The sequence below is a fragment of the Zootermopsis nevadensis genome, unplaced genomic scaffold (genome assembly GCF_977971745.1).
Source record: "Zootermopsis nevadensis isolate Lab colony 2312 unplaced genomic scaffold, Znev_1.0 Znev_ptg000009l, whole genome shotgun sequence".
NCBI classification, from domain to species: Eukaryota; Metazoa; Arthropoda; class Insecta; order Blattodea; family Termopsidae; genus Zootermopsis; species Zootermopsis nevadensis.
The window spans coordinates 597,719-622,998 of NW_028259141.1; the positions used below are offsets into that span (position 1 = coordinate 597,719).

At 37.5% G+C, this 25,280-nt stretch overlaps 1 protein-coding gene across 19 annotated transcripts in view; it reads left to right on the plus strand.

Annotated features, from left to right (window-relative positions):
* LOC110826776 (agrin-like) overlaps positions 1–25,280 on the plus strand; it is a 741,485-nt gene that overhangs the window by 334,114 nt on the left and 382,091 nt on the right. For 3 of the 19 annotated variants that reach the window (XM_087345730.1, XM_087345729.1, XM_087345728.1), the window contains exon 2: positions 15,855–16,908. The exons of the other annotated variants lie outside the window; for them this stretch is intronic. In XM_087345730.1, coding sequence (XP_087201856.1) covers positions 16,224–16,908 — 685 coding nt within the window. In that variant the 5' untranslated portion in view covers positions 15,855–16,223. The remainder of the gene's footprint in view (positions 1–15,854; positions 16,909–25,280) is intronic. 19 annotated transcript variants of the gene reach the window in all.

Sequence of the window (25,280 nt, forward strand, 5' to 3'; positions counted from 1 at the left end):
ACGAGGTTAAAACTTTGCAGTCGGCGTAACATGGTTTCCACTTGTTATTAAACCTAACCTAAGTTTATCGTCGTCATAACAAGAGTTTGAAACATCCAATATGGCTGCTTGTGGGTTTTAGATTAATTTCTTTTAAACCTTTAATTGTAATGGAACATGGACATTACGAGTACATGTTTCACGTAAAATTTTACAAAGTTTCACTGCCCTGACACTTCTAACTTTAACTTTTCGCTGTACCACTCGCCTCCACTCTGTCCTATATAATTACTCTGTCCTCGTCTTCAGTACATAATCCATCAGTCATGTATCGCAACGCATGACTAGACGAGTTAACGAACCAAATACTAGTGACGTCGCTTGCCTGCGAAATCCAGATCGTCTCCGTGTGTCTGTCCCTTGTGTTAATTTTGTAGCCCGATAATGGCCACGGCTCTCTGCAGACCAACCGATCGACAGTCAGTGTTTGGCACCGGGGTAACCCCCCCCCCCTCCCGGGGCCAAGGCTTTCTCTAGCCCTTGTACCAACTTATACGTTTATCCTCATTGTATAAACCACATGGTTGTTGTCGCTGACAGCTGAGCTACTGCGTCGAAGACTTGCTTTTCCTTTGTGTTTGAGGATTTCCAAGTACCTCAGTCATTCTGCGACACAATGAAAGTATCTCCCTGTTAAACGATGATTCTACATGTGCACTCTTCGTTTTGGAGGTCGATCATCGCGAAATGATTTTAAAATATCTTGGAAAAGACTTCCGGGTTGTGATATCGTAAGGTCTTGAAAGCTGTTGCTAAGTTCTCGTGGTCCTTCATCCTAAAATGGTTATCGTGCTTGTCGGAAAGGAATCTGAATTTTAATTCGAGGTGGATTCATCATAGCGAGTTTGATAAAATCGATATTTATCTGATGCTTTGTTTCGTGAACGACCTAAAACATAGGTGTAATGTCCTCGTTGTCAGGGTATATATTTCATAACTTCTTCAGGAAGAGGTAAAATCTGACGATGGCTTGCCTGAGGTGAAAATACTTACGAAAAAGTGTTTTCTGTAATCTCGAAGAGAGGCGAAGTGAAATTGGCATATATTTTTAAATGTACTTTCAATGCAAATGTTTAGTAAAACTCATAAATGAGTCTGTTTCTGGCTTAAAATACTGCGAAGTATAATGAGAAGTTAATTTCGAGAAACACAAGATGTGGTATCCTAGCAACGTCTGACTTGCTAACGTTAACTTAAGCTATGATTTTATTATATCCAGTCCACTCAGCGTAACAGGGCATCAGCAATTTCCTTGGAAATCCGTCACTTCTCCCCACCCCTCGACGCCTTCGTCTTTCTGTAGACTGTCACTGGTCCCTCTGGCGTTTATATCCCCCTCGCTCATCCCCCAACCCCCGACGGTCGAAGGTCGAAGCTGTATCAGCTCACCCTTTAAATTGCTGATTTAATTAGTTCAATGCATTGATCAGTTTTAATTGACAACTTCATTGAATCGTTAATGTAATGAAAAAACTACAGGACATTTTGTAGTTTTGTAGGCATCGTTAAATTGGCGATAAAGGAATGAGAATTGAGGACAAGAATGGCTTAAGCGTCTGGGAGTTTCATTAAATTACTAGTCTTTAATAAATGTAGGACCACGGAGCGATTGGCTGACGTTTTGTATGCGTAAATTGGAGGTAATTTATGATATTTAAATTTTCTTCAAAATACATGTTGAGTTATTTCGATGAAATAGGAAGACAAAAGGATACTTGAATTTTTGCTGTCAAGGTCCGCTGACTGACAGGCGTTACATGAATTGATATAAATATGTTAACACTTTATACGTAATGAACACTAGGAAATGAGCTCCAACCTTCCAGCTAGCTGACAGATATTCACAAAAATTAGTAACAACGTTATTTCATTGAAGGCTTCTAGATCATTCGAAATTTTTCATAGATCCATAAAAATAGATGTATTTAAAAAATCCAAAGTCCGTTGTGGTATTGTTTTTACAGACTTAAAAAGAACTTGGCAATTTTTCGAAAATTGAAATTTACCTCCAAGTATGCAAACGCTGATTAATTAAACAGTCCAGCTGCTTATGAAATAGTATGTGAATACACGTTAATAAATATTAATATATATGTTCAGCATTAAATATGATTACCGGTGTTTGTCAGCATCGCGAAATTTTGTGTTCACATTCCATGTTTTAATTTAACATAGGCTTTCTGATTTTCTGCGTCCATCACCAGGGCTGTGAGCATCACCGGTCAGCGAAGTAGCAGATTACACCGCGGAACAACCAGACGACAGCTACTTTTATGCTATTTCCGATAACAAATTTATGAATTAGAAGAAAAATAATGTAACATTTAAAGTCTTTGATCGTCTACGTCACTGATAATATTATGTTGAATAAGTGAGGTTATGTTCCTGCGTTCCCTTTAGTCTATTACTTTAGCTGACGTGAACTGTACGAGGTGCGATCAGAAAGTTTCAAGACTGCGCCTATAAAACCCGTACACTTATCTCAGGTATTAAATTCATCCATCACCCTCGAAGTAGTTCCCCTGGGAGTGAACACAACGATCCCAGCGCCGCTGCCAAGCCTGGAAGCATCCCTGGAAATCTTTCTTTGTCAGTCTGTCAAGCACCATCTGCGATTCTGCCTGAATCTCTTCTATCGTCTCAAATCTCCTTCCCTTTAGCTGAATTTTCATCTTTGGGAAGAGGAAGAAGTCACACGGAGCTTGCTTTAGCATTTCATAGGTTTCCGTAGCCGTTTTGGCGAGTCTTTGGCAAAATTTGATGCACACGCCATTCCGAAATCGCAGGAGGGTCGGTGTAATGCACTACCAAAACGCCCGTAACTAAGAAACAAATGCTAATTCGATGATGCCGGCTGACACACTGATTCAATACGAATGTAGGCCGCACCCCCTAGCGGCAGAAGCTCGTGCTACACCCGGTTCGCCCTCTATTGACACAGTCTTGAAACTTTCTGATCGCACCTCGTACTATGGTAAATATTACGTAGTGTATATGAGATACAGCGGTTCTATATTTTTGCTATGACTATTTAGAATTCAGAAATTTTAAATAACGCGTGTCGAAACAGGGATGCCACCTTTGCAGTCTCGTTCTTAGTAACCCGCAGTGTGCATTCTCCTTGGCGCCATATATATATATATATATATATATATATATATATATATATTATTATAAGCCCAAATTACAGGCAGAGATGAATCAGATGTTTTTATGTCTTGATCTCGGCGTTTCGCTTTTACCACTCGTCGCTTACCATAAAATATTTATAACTACAAAGTACAGAAGGAGAGATAGGTTTTGGCTTCTCATAGCTGAGTATATATTTTTTAAAAAAATGTTCGTTTTTATGTCTTTGTAGGGGTTATTTGTTGATGCCATAGGATTCTAGGAGCTGCGATAGGTAGATTTTTTAAAACATAAGAAAGAATTTGGAATTATTTATGTTTCTTGTGATGCTCTTCGTGTGTAGGCAGAATAGAAGGAATTTGTAAGCGTAAGAGACGGGAGGGAACGCGAAGAGACTTTTGTAGAAAGAACTGTTATCTCTACATGTTTTGGCCTTACACATTTTCAATTACGTTATGAATACACGAGCCAAAGCTTCACTTAACTTAATGAATGCCAAACAAAAATACGGTAATTTAAAACGTATTTCATCAACAATCTTATCGTTTCAAGAAATATTGAATTTGTCTCTTTTATAATTCATGTAAGTATGCTACTTAAGTCATTAAAAATATTTTATCTTCCACACTCTTTTCTGCGTGTTGTCCCATCTACCAGATATTTCGTGATGTAAAAACCATAAAATATTACACAATTATATTTTATTGAACAAGGAAAATGACTTTAATGTTATCAGAGTAAAAAAAAATGTGTACTTAAACGTAAAGTACATTTCTGAATTAATGCTTCTTCTTAATTAAATTAAAAACCTCGCGTGTTTCCCCCCCCCCCCCCCCCCCCTTAGACCTGATCTGTATATATGGGAAGAATTTCTGAATTTTTTACAGAGCATTGGTATTAAAGTCTAAAGTCATTTTTACGACTGAAATAATACATCGAACCTTGAAGATTTGATATGTGATGCGAATCGCTTTCAAACTCTGGTTCAGTTGCGATGTATTAACGTGAATTGTAATGCGTGTACTGGAAGGTCTTGCTAACTGTAGATGTCGTTAAGCTCTTTGATAACTTTAGACGGAATTTGATCCTTGAAATAAAAGCGATTTCGATGCACCAACTTTTTTGCAAGAATCCGTCCCTCTGTTCTTAAATCTTGATCGTGGACCGCTTTCAGGGATGGACTTACCTCCTGCTCCAGCCAACCTTAATTTCCGGCACTCAGTCTTAACGGACGAAACTTCCGTTGACAGACGTTACAAAACTTTCGAAGATAAACTTTTTCTGCTTTTTAAATTACTAAGCTCCTGTATCTTTCAAAAGCATTTCGCATTTTTTATATTATAAATTATTATAAAATAAATATAAAATTGTGACAAATAATATCTCGTTTATCTTTACATTTGTTATATATATTAACGCAAATTAGACTACAACATTATACGAAGAGGTACCTTCTTGGTTTATATTTAAGCATAATTTTAATTTCTTAATGATTTACCTTTCATTGCAAAGAATACGCAGACATTTTATTTCAAAGAGCGTAACTAATGGCACAGAGATTAAAAAAACCATTCGACACCTGATATAACAAATATCTTCGAGATAGTTACCAACATTTCGGAACAATTACACACATGATAGAGAGATTTAGTCTCTGTTTCTTCGTGATGTTGGTAAGAATGTACCAGGTAGCGAGTTTCGTTTGTAAATACTAAAATGTTGTAACGTAAGAAACTACTTCAAAGTTCTGAATATGATTTAGGCATATTTCTGCTGTTAACAAGGACAAATGATATTTTTTAACATTTTCAATGCGACGTTAGTCCGTGTGTTGATGTAGTGGCTATTTCTCGGGATTTGGCATTGATACGTACCGTTTGTTGGAAAGGGCACCGTATTCTTCTTTCGTTTTTAGGTGCAGGAAACCTCGAGGCACACCGTCGCCCTTCTGTTTCGACCGTGCCTGATTATCGTCACAAATTTACGTTCCTTCATGTTCTGGTTACACAATAACAAATGAAAATGACACTCATGAGGAAGTTAGGAGGAGATTAAATTCCGAAAATGCTCGCTACTTCTCAGTTCAAAATATTTTGTCTTCCCGTCTGATTCCTAAGAACCTGAAAATTAAAGTATACAAAACAGTAATCTTGCCTGTTGTTTTGTATGGGTGCAAAAACATGGTCTCTCACTCAGAGGGAGGAACACGGATTGCAGGTGTTTGAGAATCGGGTGTTGAGGAGGATATTTGGTCCTAGGAGAGAAGACGATGGGGCGTGGAAAAAACTGCATAATGACGAGCTTAAAAATCTGTACTCCTCCCCCAGTATTGTCAGGGTGATTAAGTCGAGAAGAATGAGATGAGCTGGGCATGTAGCGCGCATGGATGGGACAAGAGGTGTGCACCGGGTATTGGTTGGGAAGCCTGAGGGAAAGAGACCTCTGGGGAGACCTAGACGTAGATGGGAGGATAATCTCAGGCAGGAGGAAGCCTGAGGGGAAGAGACCTCTGGGGAGACCTAGACGTAGATGGGAGGATAATCTCAGGCGGGAGGAAGCCTGAGGGGAAGAGACCTCTGGGGAGACCTAGACGTAGATGGGAGGATAATCTCAGGCAGGAGGAAGCCTGAGGGGAAGAGACCTCTGGGGAGACCTAGACGTAGATGGGAGGATAATCTCAGGCGGGAGGAAGCCTGAGGGGAAGAGATCTCTGGGGAGACCTAGACGTAGATGGAAGGATAATCTCAGGCAGGAGGAAGCCTGAGGGGAAGAGACCTCTGGGGAGACCTAGACGTAGATGGGAGGATAATGTCAGGCGGGATCTATGGGAGATAGGAGTTGAAGGAGACTGGATTTTGTTGGCCCAGGACAGGGTCCGGTGGAGGGCTTTGGTTAATTTGGTGACGAACCTTCGGGTTCCCTAAGACAGTTAGTTGATTAGTTATGTTGTGGTTACAACGAATGAAACCGCCCCTTCCATATTATTCCCGCTAGCCCTACGATGTTGTGTCACCGCCGTATTTATGCGTTTTCAGTATTCTAGACTCCCAAAACATTTTCCGCTTGGTAACATTTCGAGATATTCCTAGCGCCATTTTGTTACGCTCCTTGTTCAGTAAAGTTGCAAATGGCCGAGTCAGCATTCCAGCAGCCTGGCTCGACGTTGTTCCTCAACTAGACCGCAATTTGACCCCGGGGATTTGTTTAGATGTCGCTTAACGACGCTGTCAGTTTATTAAGCGTCGATCGAACGGATGGTTGAACAGTAATGAATTGGATAATATGTGGATGGATACTGAGGTGAATTAATTCGAGGTTCTATCCCTGAATTTCGCTGGAGGGACTGAGAAAATCACGAAAAAGTCAGTCCTGACAGCCTTTCGACCGAGGCTTAAGGTCGGGGAGTCTCAAATGCAGAATAATGTCGCAGCGATAGGAACCCACCGTCTCATTCGTCAACGCAAATTGCTTCTTAATCGTCTGGGTATTAACCTCAGTGCCCTCTACCTCATTAATTACGGTGTGCCCCGAGGCAAAGAGTTTTCGCATGGCTTGAGGCTAGCGGGAAAGCGCTCACTAGGTCCGAGGCAGGAATCACCTTATCTGTCCCGGAAAATTTGGTCCAGAATATAATTTGAAACCCCCTATTTTACAAATTAACTAATGTATACAACGCAGTTATTTCTCTGAACCTGGTAGTCGCTGGAAAAAAAATTCTTCCCAACTAATCTATTCCCAGACCCGCAATTGTGTCCCGTCTCATAAATTTCTACTAAAATTTTGCGTCAACTTTTCTTCTCAACTGTAAGTGTCATTCTTCAACCTAGGTTCATTTGGTCACACTAATAATTTTCTGCGAGGAGCCTTTCAACAAATCACGAGGCTCCTTATCACTTAACCTCACCTACCACCGTGGTACAAATGTTCTCATGAGCAAACCCTCTGAGTTAATTCAATTCCGGCGTGACATAATTCTCTAACCCGAAGGATAATTACAATGTTTGTAAGAGCCATATTAATCCAAATCAAAAAAAAGATCTGTTTTAATATTATCCGCTCTACGCCTAGATCTATCAAACTGCCTCTTTCCTGCAAGTCCTATAAGCATTTCTCATCTTCCCCATGCATTCTACATGCCCTGCCATCTTATTATACATTTCATAACTATGATAATACATTACACGTTCCGCGTGTTCGTCCAACTTGGCTCCAGATATTTTCCTCAGTCCCTCCTATTAAGTGCCTCTCCACGCCTTTGTTCGTCCCTTCGTGTAAAGGACCAAGTTCCATACCCATACAAAGTAGACACAAAACACGGAGCGCAGACGGGAATCGAAAAGACTGAAATAGATGATAGCAAAAATTTCCAGAATTTTATCTTCCCTTAATTTGATTATGTTTATATTCAACCCTCAATATAGAGACTGTACGATTCTCTGAGACCTGTAGGTGGACACAATACAGAACAACATCATCGCCTTTATAACCACAAAGGCGCGTTATTTATTCCTTAAAGAAATTTTGTTAAATTTCAAGTTACTCCCCTACGACGTTCAGGATTTCCTATGCTTTTCTTTTTGTGCTGTTCATGTTTCCGACAAAATATCATGAACATCATGAGCGCAGACCGGAAGTTAACTTAATATATTCCAGATTCCCCTCAGTCTTTGTTTTTTTGCAGTTTCTTACGACGAAATCCAAAGCTCAAAAACTTTACTTGAGATGATAATGTTGGGTCATATTGTGTTGAATATATACTTGCTCAATTTTATCAGTCTAATCACAATAAAATATTATTATTAAATGTTAAAATATTAAAATATTATATTATATTATTATATTTCTCCAATGCAAATCGAAACATTTCGATAGAGAGCATCATTTTAATATATTTTAAATATTCAAATGTTAATTGTAATAATATTTTAACATTTAATAATAATGTTTTATTGTGATTAGACTGATAAAATTGAGCAAGTATAAACTTTACTTGTAGTTTACAAATGTTTAAATTATCCGGTATAATTTATGGTATTTACAATTCTAACGAGATTATTCTACGTACAGTAATACTGTTCTAACGAAATCGTTGGCTTTCTCGACGTACGTTGGCCAAAAGGCTGCGACATTTTACTCCAATTAATATTTTTCTTATCCCCAGTCTAACTCGGAAGATGGAGGATCACCTCTTGTCGGCTGTTCGCATCTGCTGATTCCCTCCATATCAGACTCCGCGCGTTCTGTACGGAACGTAAAATGTCGTTGTGACAAGAGATCGAGTTAACATTACTCGGGCAGTCACAGTTTTGTCGTTAAACGAGCCAAGAACAGAATTAATTAACCATGAGGCTCGCCTGTACACGTTTCATCCACCTTACATCCTCGGAATAAGGGCTTCATTTTCATTCAGATATTTCTCACCAATTTTGAGTCAAAAGCAATTCTTGTTTGAAAAAAGAGATGACTTTGGTTGATACGTGTGGTTTATCCATAGCCTTTCAGGCCATCTTTCGTGTATCGCCTAAACAAACATCATTTTATTCTGATTCCAGCCTGCCACACTCAACAAAGTGATTGTAGTTCCGTGAATTACCCGAAAACTCCTTAAACAATTCTTATTTCCCTGACGTTTACAGTGTCATGTCGTAGCCTCCCCGGCCCTTAATTCCACTCAAACGAAACTAAGTAGTTGATGCAGACACTCGCTGTGTGCCCCGTCCTGTACCGAGCTCCGGAGAGGTTCAATAATTTATAACTGGAGGGACACAACAACTGGTTGTAGAATTTTGCACGGAAAATCATTTTCGAGAGGTGCTGTAACTTTTATAGGCCAGAAGGTGGAGTGATGATGATGAGGTCTTTTTCAGGATGTCAAATGGACTGATGTTGTTCAGTCATTTTATTTCTGAACAGTCTGTAGTGTACAGCGCAACATAGTACATCATTGTGTGTGGTTCACGTAATTTACATACACACACAATCCACAAAGCCGCGTGCAATTAAAAATTCAGCGATGGTCCGGCTTGAACTTCTCCCCGGAAGAAACAACTTTCGACTCTGTAGGCCTGTGTTCGTGTTTTGAATTCGCAAATCTTTTGCATGTTTCATGCGACTGAATCCTTTAGTGGGCCCCCTCGAAAGAGGTTTTCTTCACATTCGGCGACCCCCGAACATCGAAAATGCATGGTCGCTAAGCCGCAAGGACTGAGGAAGAACAAGAAAAACAGATGAGTGTTTCCCTGAGGTCGACGCTAGAGCGCGTTGGGATGCGAGTAAAGTATTTTGCATATCAGACGTAGTTTTTTGGCATATTTTAATTTACCGTGGAAAAAATGCATCATTAAACTCACTGTGCATGATCTGTTTATAACAGTTGATAATTACTCAGCTTACCAAGGAATTATCCTGGGTCACCATCGAGTATCTCTGTTTTGAAGCCGATTCTGAAGTCAAGCTTTTTTTTAAGTTTAGTCTTCGCGAAGGTCTTAGAACGCTACGCCATTACAATCTCGCTATTATTCATATTTACGTCTGAAGTTTCCTTGATTAAGGCACACGGGAACTTGTCAAATTTAGTGGCCAATCAGTGGAGCGTCTTTTATAAACTCCGCGTGTGAGAATTTTAAAGGCCAGTGGGAATTATATGTTCCACCTTTCTTAAGAATCAATAACTCTGTGTTTGTATTTATGTATTTCGTACGATTATCGTAATAAACAGCGTTTATTTCCTTAAACAGCGTTAAATAGTTGATCTCTTTAATGGTGAGGTGTTGTGTTTTCTTCGCGGTACGGACTGAATTCTTAAATATTTTTCTAAACGAGCTTTGGCTTCAAGGTTTTATAACGAGCTAAATGTTGTATGCATATTTGTCGTCTTTAATGAAGTAAATGTCTGCGAAAGGAACTCCATGTAAGTAATTATATGCAATGTTCCTAATGATGTTTGAGAACAATATTAGTATTTCGTATTATAACTTGTCTTTTGGGGCAAAGAATATAGGTAGAACATGCTCTTGAAATTTTTTAGTTAGTGTACAAAGTTATTTAATTTTTTGAGACTGCACTGATACATTAAATGTAGCCAGATTTAATGATTATATATTAATTTTTAATCACGCCGAGACGGAGGAAAGTGAAATCCGGTCTCGAAACTTAACTTCAGTTGACATTTGAGAAACATTAGTTAAGAGTGTTTGCAATCTACACGACTTTACTAAGGAAGAACAAATATAAATTGGCTTACTTACCTGAAGAAAAATTTTTAGGTAAAAATTAAAATATTATCCGATGGCAATTTCTCCAGCAGCCACTTTGTTCCTACCACAAAACCCTTACAAGTTACAAATTAACTGGAGGGTGATTTTTCCTCTGTCGAGTGTCGAAATATAAAAGTGACTTATTCAATAAATATCTGATAATAAAGCAGGTCCTAAACATTTTTAACACGTGACGTGCTCCGACAATTCTTATTGCGTGTTAATTGTTACTTCCACGGTGGTCTAGCGGTCAGAACACTAGCTTTGTAAGCCTGGGGTCCCGGGTTCAATTCCCGGCGGTGCCAGAATTTATAACTTGTGTTGGGCAAGACCGTGGTCTAGGCAACACGGAGTTTTCCTCCGTGGCATCCCAACAATTACTCCATTCACACACAGAAGAAGGCAATGGCAAACCACTTCTGGATCATCTGCCAAGAACGTATATGAACAGGTCCCAGTCCGAGAAAAGGATGGAAGGATCCTGTTCATGATATATGGACCTGTTGTCAGACAGAACACTACAAATGAAAAAAAAAAAATTGTTACTTACAATATTATTTTGGGCATAGTTGTGTGCTTTATTATTATTATTATTTTGTTATTATTATTATTCGACTTTTGCATCAAGATGTTCGGGGAATACGTAAAGAACCAATGAAGCATTACGATACGAAATTGTTCACGAGATATCTCAGTTTTGCAATACGCTGCTCGACGTTATTTCACATGCAGAAATTATGTGAAAGTCTACATTGGAATCTGAAAGCCGAACCTTGTCTGGACCACACTCAGCCTTACAGGCGTAGTGACATTTCCGTCAGCGTCCACCAGATGTCAGGTCAGCGCGGCTTCGTTTATTAAGCTCTCAGGCCCGTCACACCGAACTAACGTTACTATCGGGGGGGGGGGGGGGGGTTACTAAATAATGCTCACATCAAAGTGACCTGTACCCCCGCCCCCCCCCCGGGTAAAGGCGATCTAATACGCACGCATACAAAGCAAACTCATCAAACAAACGTCGTCAGAAAATCCTCACGCCGTGTACAAACAAAAGTTAGTCTAAAAGCGCAACATTCATAACGGCTTCTGCAAGAAGAAGGTGAATTCAAAAACCCAGTTCTAGTGTAGCATGAGAAGCCTTAAAATTTGACTATTTTAGAAAAATTTTGGAAAGTGATTCCTGTCCCTCGTGTTCTCACCTTGAGACAGGACAGTCGAACGAATCCATCAAGCACTGTTCAAACTAGCTGCCTTAGGGAACCCGAAGGTTCATCACCGAATTAACCAAAGCCCTCCACCGGACCCTGTCCTGGGCCAACAAAATCCAGTCTCCTTCAACTCCTATCTCCCATAGATCCCGCCTGAGATTATCCTCCCATCTACGTCTAGGTCTCCCCAGAGGTCTCTTCCCCTCAGGCTTCTCAACCAATACCCGGAGCACACCTCTTGTCCCATACATGCGCGCTACATGCCCTGCCCATCTCATTCTTCTCGACTTAATCACCCTGACAATATTGGGGGAGGAGTACAGATTCTTAAGCTCGTCATTATGCAGTTTTCTCCACGCCCCATCGTCTTCTCTCCTAGGCCCAAATATCCTCCTCAACACCCGATTCTCAAACACCTGCAATCTGTGTTCCTCCCTCTGAGTGAGAGACCATGTTTCGCACCCATACAAAACAACAGGCAAGATTATTGTTTTGTATACTTTAATTTTCAGGTTTTTAGAAATCAGACGGGAAGACGAAATATTTTGGACTGAGAAGTTGCAAGCATTTCCGGAATTTAATCTCCTCCAAACTTCCTCATGAGTGTCATTTTCATTTGTTGTTGTTCTCAAATATTTGAACTTTGTTAAAATTTCAAAGGACTTATTAGCAGCCCTAACATGACTCTGTCCGCCTGTCTGCTTACGGAAAAATCCTTGCCATGTGACTCTACTTCGAGGAACGTTTCCCTGTTCGCAATTGGATGTTGCGGTGCAGATCGACAAGAAAACACTGACAACATTTCTGGGAACAATAATTTACCTCCTACTGAGACTCTTCTGAAATCACTTGAAGGTGAAAATTCCCCCCTTCCACCCCGCGATACCTCAGCAGGGAGTAAGTGAGTTTTACCCAAAACAAGAGAACTTGAAAATAGCGACTGTCGTAATCAGCGAGCTGAAAAATACAATTAGTGAACTAGGGAAATGGAGAAGGATTTTCGATCTGCCTCTCCTCAGTTTGTTGTCAGTAATGAAGCGTCTCTTTGACTTTAAATTGGAAGTTACTTGCTATTTGTGACGTCAGAAGAACGAGATTCTCATTCGTAAGTATCAATTTCAACATTTTAATTACCGTATCTACTCTGTTTTAAGACGCAGTCGATTGGAAGACGCCCTCTTAATTTAGTAAATAGTTCTCGGTATAAATTATGCCATATCTATTCTTAGACGCCGTCAAATGTAAGACGCATTCCGATTTATTGAAATTTCAAAATGTGAAAAAATTCGTCTTAAATTCTAGCAAGTACGATTTACGATCAACGGAAGAAACTTGATGTTTAATGAAGACATTTGTTTTGTGATATTAAAACTTCAAAAATGTTTTTGAGGTCCAAGGGATAAAATATTTTGTTTTTGTATTTAATTCCAGGTAGGATGAATTTATAATTAAGGACTTTGGTTGCGTGTTAATTAGACTTCAAAACATTATCACTTAATACTTAAGGGGTGTCTAAACCTGCAATGTCAACTGCACAGAATTGAGTTTGCGTAATTATAATTGATAGTTTAATGGCAATATTGAATTTTTGAGCACTGACTGAGGAAACGTTTGAATCAAGAGCATAAATAATTTTTTTAACTCTCTGGTGCAAATATTGTGCGACACATATTCAGTTTTAGGCTTATGTATGTAACAAGGTAATGTTGGCCCCCCTGCGGTTGTAAATTTAAAATTATTAAATGCTTATCCAGCATCCACAATACGTGAGGTCTTCGGCTAGATGCGATGAAAATTTCTAATGATAGCAGCCATCTTTAACAAGCTGAATCACCAATTCGGAAATAAGTAATATATTATTATTAACTTACATTTTGTTCAAATAATTTTGATGTCTGATTACGTATCGTTTCTTGAACTATTCTTGAATTATTTCGTCATTTTCCTTAGTACCAACATTTAACGCTTAAATTAATAAGTATATATTAAATCTTGTCTGTCTAATGACAATAAATTCTTATTAAATATTAATATAATTAACATTTAAAATATTTAAAATATTAAATGATGTTCTTTATCGAAATATTCGTTTTTAAATTAGACCATCATTTTTTATGTTTCACGACATGTTTCAGTTCCTAAAAGAACCATCCTCAGGTATATATAATTATATAAATAATTCAAAATACAATTTTCATACATTATGCTAGCGTACATTTTTTATCAGATTTTTACCAGATATCAAACGATGTTCTTTTTCAGATTTTTATTCCATTTTTAATAACACGTTTTATTGTTAATTATTGTAATATTTTAATATTTAATAAGAATTTATTGTGATTAGACGGATAAGATTTAATATATACTTATTATATCACAATATGATTCAACTTTACCAGCTTAAATTAATAACTAAAGACACTTTTTCATATTACTTAACTCTGGAAGTTACGATTACAGAATGATACTTACGCGTTATTTACTGACTCATACAGGGAATGCGAAATATTTATTTAGATGAATTTATTATGTAACTAATGCAACTTTGTCGTTACTATAATTATGCATTCAGTCGTTGTCTTGAGGAACTGAAGAAATTACACGAATCCACAGTTGATCCTTCGGAAAATGTCATGGAACTGTGGACTGTGACGCCAAAGAAATCGCATTGGACGATGGTAACGAGACGGGGGCCCCGTTTGGCCGTCAGCTCAACACAAAATATGTCGTCTTTAAACTTTTTGACAGAGACGTAATATAAAAGAAACATATTTTACAGCGTGCCCAAAAATATATGTACTCAGTGTTGTCTTATGCGTTGGTTCTGTGTATAAATCTTCTTGGGACGTTCTGTAATAATTTTAAATTTCTTTTTAAGAGTGCCCAACGTTCATCAGAGTAAAATTCCGACTTCCGTTGTCCGAAATGTTTATCGGTGGAGAAACAAAGCTGTATCTTTACCAAGAATCAAATACAGTTCGTTTATATTTGGAATATAAATGGTTAGTCTAGGGGGATTAATAACCAAAGTTTGTTATTCGTTTGTTATTGTATACATTCGAGGTCTTAAAATTTTATTAACGTTAAAATTCTCACACATTTAAAGGACCGGAACTTGTGGTCTTAAAAGCGAAACGGTGATCTCACAAAATAGAACTAAGACAAACGAGGAAAATGCGATTGAAAGTCCTTTTCTGACGTTTCGGTACATTTTTAATTTTTATTTTATGTTTTTGAGTACATCAGTGATACTAGTCAGTGGGTAATAATTGTGGTTAGCTAAATATTTGTCTCCCAGTGAAAGCTGTGGGTCTTCCCAGCCAGAAACAATTGATCCACGAGCTCGAAGCCTTAAAATTTGTAAGCTGGAGAAGGAAATTAATAACACGGCAGAACAGTAAATTCGATAAAAATCAAAACCTCTTGTGATTAAATCTTATTAGCACAAAGTTTTCAGATACCTATAGACCTTTCTCAACATCACTGATAAACCCTAAAATATAGCATTTCAGATACTGTGTGTGTGTCAGATGGCAATTAGTCATTAGGATTTGTTTAAATCTTGTCAGTATAATCACAATAAAATTCCTGTTAAATATTAAAATATTACTATAATTAACATTTAAAATATATTAAATTATATTCTCTATCGAAATATTCGATTTACTTTAGAATATAACTTTTTACACGACATGTTTGTTCTAAAAGAAACGTCTTCAGGTGTATAAAATTATATAAACTTAAATATAATTTCTTAAATGCAACTTTTTAGTCAGATGTTTATCAGATTTCAAATTTTAAATGATGTTTTCTTCCAGATTTTATTGTATTTTTTTAATATCGTATTCGAAGTAGTTCTGTATATGTACGTCGTGTTTAACATGATTTTGTGTGGGTGATCGTTTTGTTGTTGTTTTTGTATCATCCAGAAATGAAGTTGTGGAGGAGTTACGTCCGTCTGGAAGTATTGCCGTGTTTGAACATTTCGATAGAAAATATTATTTAATATATTTTAAATATTTAAATGTTGATTATGGTAATATTTTAATGTTTAATAGGAATTTTATTGTGATTAGACTGACAAGATTTAAACAAATATATATTTATCACAATATGACGCAACTTTATCATCTCATAGCCATTAGGAGTTAAATTTCATTGTTTATTGTTTGTTACTAATTACTAGATTTGTACTGATATGAATTTTCTTCTCTTGTTTCAGGTAAATTAAGAACTGGAGGCGGATACAACACGAAAAAATTGGTTATTTTTATAAGGATTAGGAATTAATAATGAATACTTACATATATTTTTGGAGAGCGTACTTAGTATTTCAGTTTATGACAATTAAATTCCGGCAATCAAATTTACCTCTTCGACGATAACAATCATAATTATGGGGAAATTTTGGTGTGTCCTCTCTCACCCTCTCTGAACTAAAACACTGTCTTCCAATGCAAGAAGAAATAATTTATTTACAGAAATAATCGACGCTTTATGGATAAATATAAAGCATATACGAAAACAAATTTACTTCCATGAAAGTCGTCTTATCTCAGACCTAATCTGTTATTACTTTGCTCGTATAAGTATGGTAATTATTTTAAATTCTATCATGGTTATGAATACAAATCGTAACAATTACAAATTGGATTCGCCGTCCTACCACAAAGATCCATACAACAATAGCGGAAGTAACAATTACCATCATTACAACAATCAACAGCAACAACCATCCATGAATTATAACAGCTGGTACTGTGATAATTCTACCCAACACAGCGTACCACAGTACGAAGAATCCCAGCCCGGAAACAAGGAGCGCAGTCCGCCATGTTGTGGATGCTTTCCTTTTGAATCGTGTGTAGGCTCTGAATCCGCCGAGCACGGCTCGACTCCCTGCAACAACGACGGAAGTCACTCGACTTCGAACGGGGTCTACGGAACCTCGGCCAGCGGTGATGACGACGATGACGGCTTCGTACCGCGCTCTAGCGGCGGTTATCGGTACCATCATAGTGTAGTGAACGTTACCGGAAATGCTACCAGTACCAACATACTTCGAAATACGTCGTCTTCCGGTAGCGACAGTGGTGATAGGACGTGTTGTGTTTCGTCGTGGTGTTCAGGGCAGCGGGATGCGACCCCAGGTACCACTACAACCACGGAGGATAGTTGCTGTTCCGGTTGGTGCAAGCCGACGATATTGCTCCTGCTACTAGCGCTCCTGGTGGTCGTCTTTGTACTCATATCTGGGATTCTTCTCTACTTCAATTGTACGTATTTCAAGTGATTATGCATGCTTTGTAATTCTGTTACAGAACGTTAAGTTTTAGTAAAATCCTAACACGGAATTTTAAAATTCATGTCGCGTAGCTCTACTTTTAAAGATACTCAGATTAACTTTCATGTTACGAAAATGGCGGCGAGTTCATGGATTCTTAGCTTCTCAAGTTGTACTCTTTTCCAAGGATGCAAATGTGAGTTGGATTCATCTGGCTGAACGCACGGTACGGATATTAACAAGAGATTTGTTGGTGACACGATGTTCATATCACAACTGATTGATCATAATCATCATTTCAGTCAATTCGAAACGATATTCAGTATTACAGCGATCGTAAAGAAGGTCTGAGTCGAATAGATGATTTGTATTCTCACAGTTGTTGCAACTCAAGAATCGATATTATTTATCGATTTGATTGTTTTAATTGGTGCTCGCATTTACGATGTTTTTGCTGAGATGATAAAGTTGCGTCATATTGTGATATAATGAATATATATTATTTAAATCTTGTCCGTCTAATCACAATGAATTCTTATTAAATATTAAAATATTACAATAATTAACATTTAAAATATTACGATAAAGAACATCATTTGATATATTTTAAATATTTTAAATCTTTGATATGTAACTCATTTTATTTTGGAGTGAGAATCTTAAAATATAAAGTGAAAATCCGTCCACAGCGAAGCGTTAAACGACTTCTCTTTACGTGGACATATTACGTCCGTCAAACATTGACGTGTATAAGAAAAGCTATATTTCACCTCAGAAAAACTTTAATTTCCCTCTTCTGCGTTGGACTACCATAGTTATTATTTAAATTTGAATTATATCATCATAATGTAAATATTTTCTCTACTGGATAAATTGCATTTAAATACATGGCTGTTGATTTTTAAAATATTTGTATTACACAACAAACTTGTAGTCTTTAGTAGGTCTTCTTTGCCTTAAATCGATTTAATAAAAGGATATTCTGTAAATATTTGCTATGTACTCTTTATGTACAGCCTTATCGTTGGTAAAACTGACGGAAAGAGGTTAAATGGGGCACTTTTATATCGGCGGGAGTTTCATATTAAAATGGACAGCGAAGGGATGTTTACGGATTGTGTTATTTGTTTTTATTATAATTGTTATTAATAACTTAACGTGGATGGCTTTTATTTCTCAACGTTACAATCACGTAATGAATATGGGACTCGATTACACACGCCATGAGAAGAAATTAGCTTCTTAAATGAAACTCTGTGTACGTAGAGTCGTTGAAACCGGGAATAAAGAATTTCTAGGAAAAACTTGATGTTTCGGTCTGTCGAGAGTAGAAGCAAATTGAAATTAGTGCTTTTAAAGTTCATCGCTCTGAGACCAGGTGAATTAAAACTGGCAGGTAAGAGTTAAATAAGTCAGACGTTGCCATATTCTTTAATTGTTAAGATAAAAAATTATGTGTGGTTGTTAAAACGGTGTACCTTTTTATGGTTAATGCCGATGGTACATTAGTCATGGCCATTAAAGTATAAATTTCGTATGCATTTCGTGTGGCCTCAGTCGTCTTTAAAGATCCATGCAAAGTGAAAACCTACATAACTTTCGATAGATTTTTCAAGATCAAATTTATTAAATATTCATTAAATTATGCTTATGTAGACCAACTCCATTGTCATTTGACGTAACATTTGAAGTAATTTTATTAAAGAGTTTAATTTGTGTGCTGTGGTTTTAAATTCAACAGCTTTAATACGGGTAGTTGCAGATTCATTTGTTATAATTAGTATCGTGTGCTGGAATAAATATCAGAAAATATTAATTTGGTTTAAGTAATAAAAAATATTAAATGCACTTTCACTGACGTAACTGGGAAAGGACAACACTTTTTGTCAACATTTTATTTGTTGCTTATATTTACGAACTTCATAAACGCATTTTAGAGCAAAAAAAGATGTTACTTAACATTTTAGACGGACGGAAATTTTTCTCTGTTGTAATTTAAACTTTAAAATGCACTTTATTTTATTTAATTGTATTCTTTGTCACTGACGTAACACTTTTCATTATTAACTTCCACATTTCTCTGACTTGTATTGATAATTTTATTTTATTTAGTGTTCTGTCTGAGGACAGGTCCATATAAACAGGATCCTTCCATCCTTTTCTCGGACTGGAACCTGTTCATATACGTTCTTGGCAGATGATCCAGAAGTGGTTTGCCATTGCCTTCTTCTGTGTGTGAATGGAGTAATTGTCGGGATGCCACGGAGGAAAACTCCGTGTTGCCTAGACCACGGCCTTGCCCAACACAAGTTATAAATTCGAACCCGAGACCCCAGGATTACAAGGCCAGCGTTCTAACCGCTAGACCACCTCATCTTATTATTATTTAGTGTTCTGTCTGACGACAGGTCCATATGAACAGGATCCTTCCATCCTTTTCTCGGACTGGGACCTGTTCATATACGTTCTTGGCAGATGATCCAGAAGTGGTTTGCCATTGCCTTCTTCTGTGTGTGAATGGAGTAATTGCTGGGATGCCACGTGTCACGTGGAAAATCTTCTAGAAATTTAACTTTTAACAGCATTGACAGAAGTTACTCGATTCTTACATTTATGAAAATACATTTTTCGGGTGCTCCCGAAAACATCACAGACGTGTTTAATCTTTTAAGCCCTGTCTACACGTAACGTCTTATCGTACGTTTTGTTTGATCAGTTAAGACGTATCAGTCAAAATGTTACGTATGGACAGAGAAACGGACGTCTTTCAGAAAACGGATCTGTTAGAGCATTGTAAAACGTCAGTCTTTGTAGCTTCTACCTGTCGCTAGAAATCTTAGAGTAGCAGTCAGTCTCTCATGGGGTGTGATAGCCCTTCTCATGGTAGTGTCCTTTTTTGTATTTCTGGAGTTACTAACGATAGTAATTTCAAATAAGTGTCCGTATCCATTCGTAAATAATTACGCCAATCTTCAGGTTCATGACGTAATTCCCGAAGCAAATTCACGTGAGAGAATCTGCCCCTGTTTAGCAACCGTCCTCTAGACCACCGTGAGCGACACACAACTTTCTTTCTTTTCAATTTCACGAGAGACAATGAAACAATCGATACAAGAAATACTTCATCCATGGTATCTATGAAACTGAGCAGAAAACGATAGCTTCAACGTAAATAGAGTGGACATGGGATTTTGGTCAGTTTTACCAGACCATCTTAACTGATGAAACAAAACGTACGATAAGACGTTACGTCCAGACCGGGCTTTAGCCGTACATCTGAACGGGTTCTCTGTTGAATTAAGGCGATAGATGGAGCTGTTTTTAAAGCAGGAGGGGACATATTATTAAGAGCAAAATTAAGTCTGTATACAATCTTTTTATGAGTTCTGTGGTGTCTCTTTCCACCATGGTTCCTGATGACCAGTGCTGCCACACTAAATACTTACAATATAAAAGGCCCTAAATTCAAAGGAATGTGTTAATAAAATTTTGTGTCTCATTTTCATAAACTTATTTCTGTCTCCGTCAGAATTTTGCCTGTACTGACCTAAATTTTCAGAGTTCTCCAGTTCGATTGCGTGGTCCCTGGTAACAGAGTTTTATGGTAAAAAGTAAATTATCTCAAAAAATTGATGTACGTGGGGAGGAGGCTATGTGTCCTCTCCAATTTTAGACCAGTCGATGATTTTTTTAAGAGTCTGGTACGAACGTTATGGACGCCATTCAAAGCGCGTACTTTTTTTTTTCAAATTTCCCACGATAATAAAATGGCGGACTAAGATACTTGTGAGATTCTAGCAGCACTAGAACCACTAAGCATATGAAATTGACAATTTTTACAGATTCATTTGGTTTTAAAAGAGTTTGCAAGTTTACGCTGTTCCTTTTTTTAGAGCGTAGAATAAAAACGTGACATCTCCATTAAAACTTACACTCGTTTTCATTTCGATAGCAGACCGTATTCATATTATAAGTTCAAAAAAATAATAATAACACTAAGATTTAATCGTCACATATCTGATCGCGAGTGAAGGTAACATAGCAGTCGGCATGTTCCTCTTCCTGTAAGTTAGGCAACCTTATTCTCTCCCCGTGCATCCTTTTCTACACCTCCCCCCCGCCCACCGGAGTCCTTGCGGTCCTTTTCTGGAGACAAAGTTCTAAACCGTTTGAGCTCATAGCCCGCACTTTACAACTTCTGGTATCTTATTCAACCCGCAGTGCAAACACGAAGCTTTCAAGTTCAGTGCGTCTACAAAACTTCCCAAAACATTCGAGCCCATGGAATGTATTTTCCAGCTTCGAGTACCTCACTAAGTAAACAGGTTATCGGAGTATCGTGTACGTTCCGCTGTGGGTCTCTTGTCAGCAGCCTTCAGGTCTTCTGTGACATATTACCGAAACGTCATGAGTCGGTAAAGTGACTGGGTACGAGCTGGACGACCGTGGTTTGATTCCCGTCTGAATCATTATCTTTTCTCTTAAAACGCCCATCCATACCGGGTTTATTACCCAGTCTTCTATCCAATGCGTGCTACGGACGATTTCATCACATACAAAGTAGCTCAGACGTGGAATTGAACGCGACCATTTTAGATGGTACTTTGGAAATATTTCTGTCTGGCGGTCCTACAACATGAAATATGTTATCAGGTATTCGGTAAATCCGATAAGGAAATATTATTTTAAAACTCCATTATAGAATGTCATAAAAATAAGCGTCTGTAGTAATTGTTAGTGAGTTTATCGTGAGAATGATTTATTACGAAATACATGGATTAATTTACCAATTAAATATAATAAATAATTAAATTGATTTCAATAATAATAAAAGTAAAACATTACAAATACAAAATCAGACAAATGAAATTAATATAAAAATGTATTATATTAGTAATAATAATAATTAAATTCAAATCCTCTATTGAGTGATAATTCAAAAGAAAATGGGCTAATTAATATGCCTAAGTAATATAATAATTTAATTCATTAATACTAAAAGAACAACAAACAATTAAAAACTAGAAAAGACTTACAAGATTAAATATCATAAAATATGGTCAAAATGAAGAATTTTTAATAATAATAATAATAATAATAATGTATACAGGATAAAGAGTATTCTCTGTGGAATTTCACATGTTATCACAATAAATTAACTTAAACAGAACGCCATTGTATTAGGAACGCGAAATATAAAGAACGCGAAAATGCGCCCGCATGTCTGAAGGACGCTTCGAACTTCAGCGAGGTAACAATCCATTCCAGCACAAATCACTTTAAATAGAACGACATTCATTGGCTTTTCAGAACTGCAAACTTTGTAACTGGAACTCGGAACACAAAATGGAGGCATACTAATGCAAGATTACTGTCTTCAAACAGAATATTTAAACAGTGTACATAATTAAGTAGAATGACGACACGGATAAACATAAATTGTCTTGGTGTTGAACTTTGAGAGAAATTCTCATCAGTAAATCTCAGCTTCGACTGGAATTACGCAATAAGCGATCACACGTGCTTACCTAAGTCAATGCGACGTCACTCAGTACACATTATGGGCCATACGTTCTCCCAGTCAGTAAACATTCCTGGAATCTAGTTCCAGTAAGACTTGTCGTTAAAAGAGAGACAGAGAAATACTAGAATAACTGAACTTTACGAAATCTTTGCCCTGGCGGAGCCAAGGCCATTTTCCAAAGCCTTAATTTTGATCACAGTTTTTATTTCTTTAACGTCATTTTGCTACAGAGAGAGAATTTTGTAAATATATGCCGTCTATAAAGTACCCACGGTGGTCTAGCGGTTAGAACGCTGGGGTCTCGGGTTCGATTCCCGGCGGTGCCCGAATTTATAACTTGTGTTGGGCAAGGCCGTGGTCTAGGGCAACACGGAGTTTTCCTCCGTGGCATCCCAACAATTACTCCATTCACACACAGAAGAAGGCAATGGCAAACCACTTCTGGATCATCTGCCAAGAACGTATATGAACAGGTCCCAGTCCGAGAAAAGGATGGAAGGATCCTGTTCATATGGACCTGTCGTCAGACAGAACACTAAATAATAATAAGATGAGGTGGTCTAGCGGTTAGAACGCTGGCCTTGTAATCCTGGGGTCTCGGGTTCGAATTTATAACTTGTGTTGGGCAAGGCCGTGGTCTAGGCAACACGGAGTTTTCCTCCGTGGCATCCCAACAATTACTCCATTCACACACAGAAGAAGGCAATGGCAAACCACTTCTGGATCATCTGCCAAGAACGTATATGAACAGGTCCCAGTCCGAGAAAAGGATGGAAGGATCCTGTTCATATGGACCTGTCGTCAGACAGAACACTAAATAAATAAAAATATCCGTTTACAGAAAAGGTCTTCAGATGACTTTGGTGTTGCCAAACGGTCACCATCTTGTACTCTTAAAAAGTAGGCAGTGAATTTTCTGTCTTTGTGCGAGATAATTAAATTCGGTTGCGTCGGTAACTTTAATGAACCTCTCTTCAAATCACTTTAGCACGGAGATTAGTTGGATCGATATGGAATTCTTCAGGAGGTTACCGCTTAAGAACACGTATGAATGCCACTGAACGTTTTATTAAAAAAACAATTTCAACAAATCTGTCACTTCACATAAAGTTTTTGCAGATATTTTATGATTCTGTAATGTCGGAAATATGAAACATGATATTTTCTCATTTGTGACTCTGAGATCCTTAATTCTGTCTGTCGACATCTCACAGATGAGAACATGTCACCAGTTGCGCTTTGTTCTACCCTCAAGTTTTGAACTTTACATCACTAAAGTGTTGCGTGATTTCACATAAAAATTCAAAGGAACGTTCCTGATTTTCGTCACAGGACTCCAGAAGAATTCTTTTCCTCATTTCTAAGAGAAAACGTCACTCGATTCTATAGGCGACATTTACGTCTCAAGATGAGAGATTCTCTCCGGTGTGTGACAAAAGTTATTGGAATAGAAGTTTGGTTCAGTTCATTCGATTTGTTAAATTTCCAGCGTCACAGTTTTTGGAACGCTGAATTAGATATGGCAAGTGAAATCCTTGAGGAAAAAGTCATTTTAATGTATTTCATGAACCAAAACTTAGCATTGTGCTCATGCATGAATAAATGTTAATATAAATGCATTATTTCTGTGTATAAAATACACGGACGAACAGATAAGACATTTCTTTAATCACAGCGAATGTGCAATGTAAGTGTAGTTTTTGCAACAGGTCACGTGAAAGTTCTCAAGTCCCTTTTTGCAGGAATGTTAGGAGAGCCTGTCGCCTTGTGGCAGGCAACACAGCAAAGCAGATTTTCTGAACGCAGCTGACAGACCAACATCGTTTCACGGGTCGATTACCGAACTAATACGGACGTTATTTTGATAAGGTTAAGTGCCAGGTCGGATGAGATGAACCTGGACAATGAGTAGCTTCTGCTTTTGAACAGCTGATCACCTCCCCTCTTACAAGCGATTCAGTCGTGGGGAGAACCAAATTTCTGCCCGTGTTTCTCAAAAATAACATTTTCTTCCTCAAAGAAATACACTATTTAAATGAAATTTAAATTTTAATCGTGCTCTTGATGTTTTCTAAATATTTTGTAATATGATGGCCGTCTTTTGGGTTGTAACGCCGTGCAGTCTGGTAGAAGTTCAGCAACGTTTCGGAGGTTGTTGCTGCTTCCATCGTCAGGGAGATAAAGTCCTTTGAAAAGTTGGTAAATTTCTACCAGACTGCACGGCGTTACAACACTGAACACAGTCATCTTCTGACTCACATCTGTGACAAATTGAAATAAATCTTTTAAAAGATTTTATTCATAATAGCCTTTCGAATTTTCTAGATATGTCGCCCTTTTCTCGTGTGGCTGGCACGAAAGAAGACTCAAAATTTGTGTTACATTGACCGAACATTTTGAGGATGATATTTTTAAAGAATAATGAATTTTAAGTTGGTGTAGTGGTTTTCATCTAGGGCCAAATTTTCCACAAGAACGTGCCTTGACGTAGAATGTTTCACGCAGATAGAAATAAAATTAACTCTGAAAATTATGCAGAATTTGATATTTACAAAACTTTGCTTATATATATATATATATATATATATATATATATATATATATATATAGAAGGAATTTCACATACTTACAGAATTTTTCACACTTGAGAGATGTTTCCAGGGATGAAAAAATTTATCATAATCAGCTGACTGGATAAATAATGTCCTGTGTCTGACTACGAAAAAGAATAATTATTTTATTCATTCATTTCAGTATCAAATAATTCCCTACTCACAGCGACAGTCATTTTGAAATATTGTATTAAGCGAGAAGTATAAAATTTTAAACCTTTTTCGTGT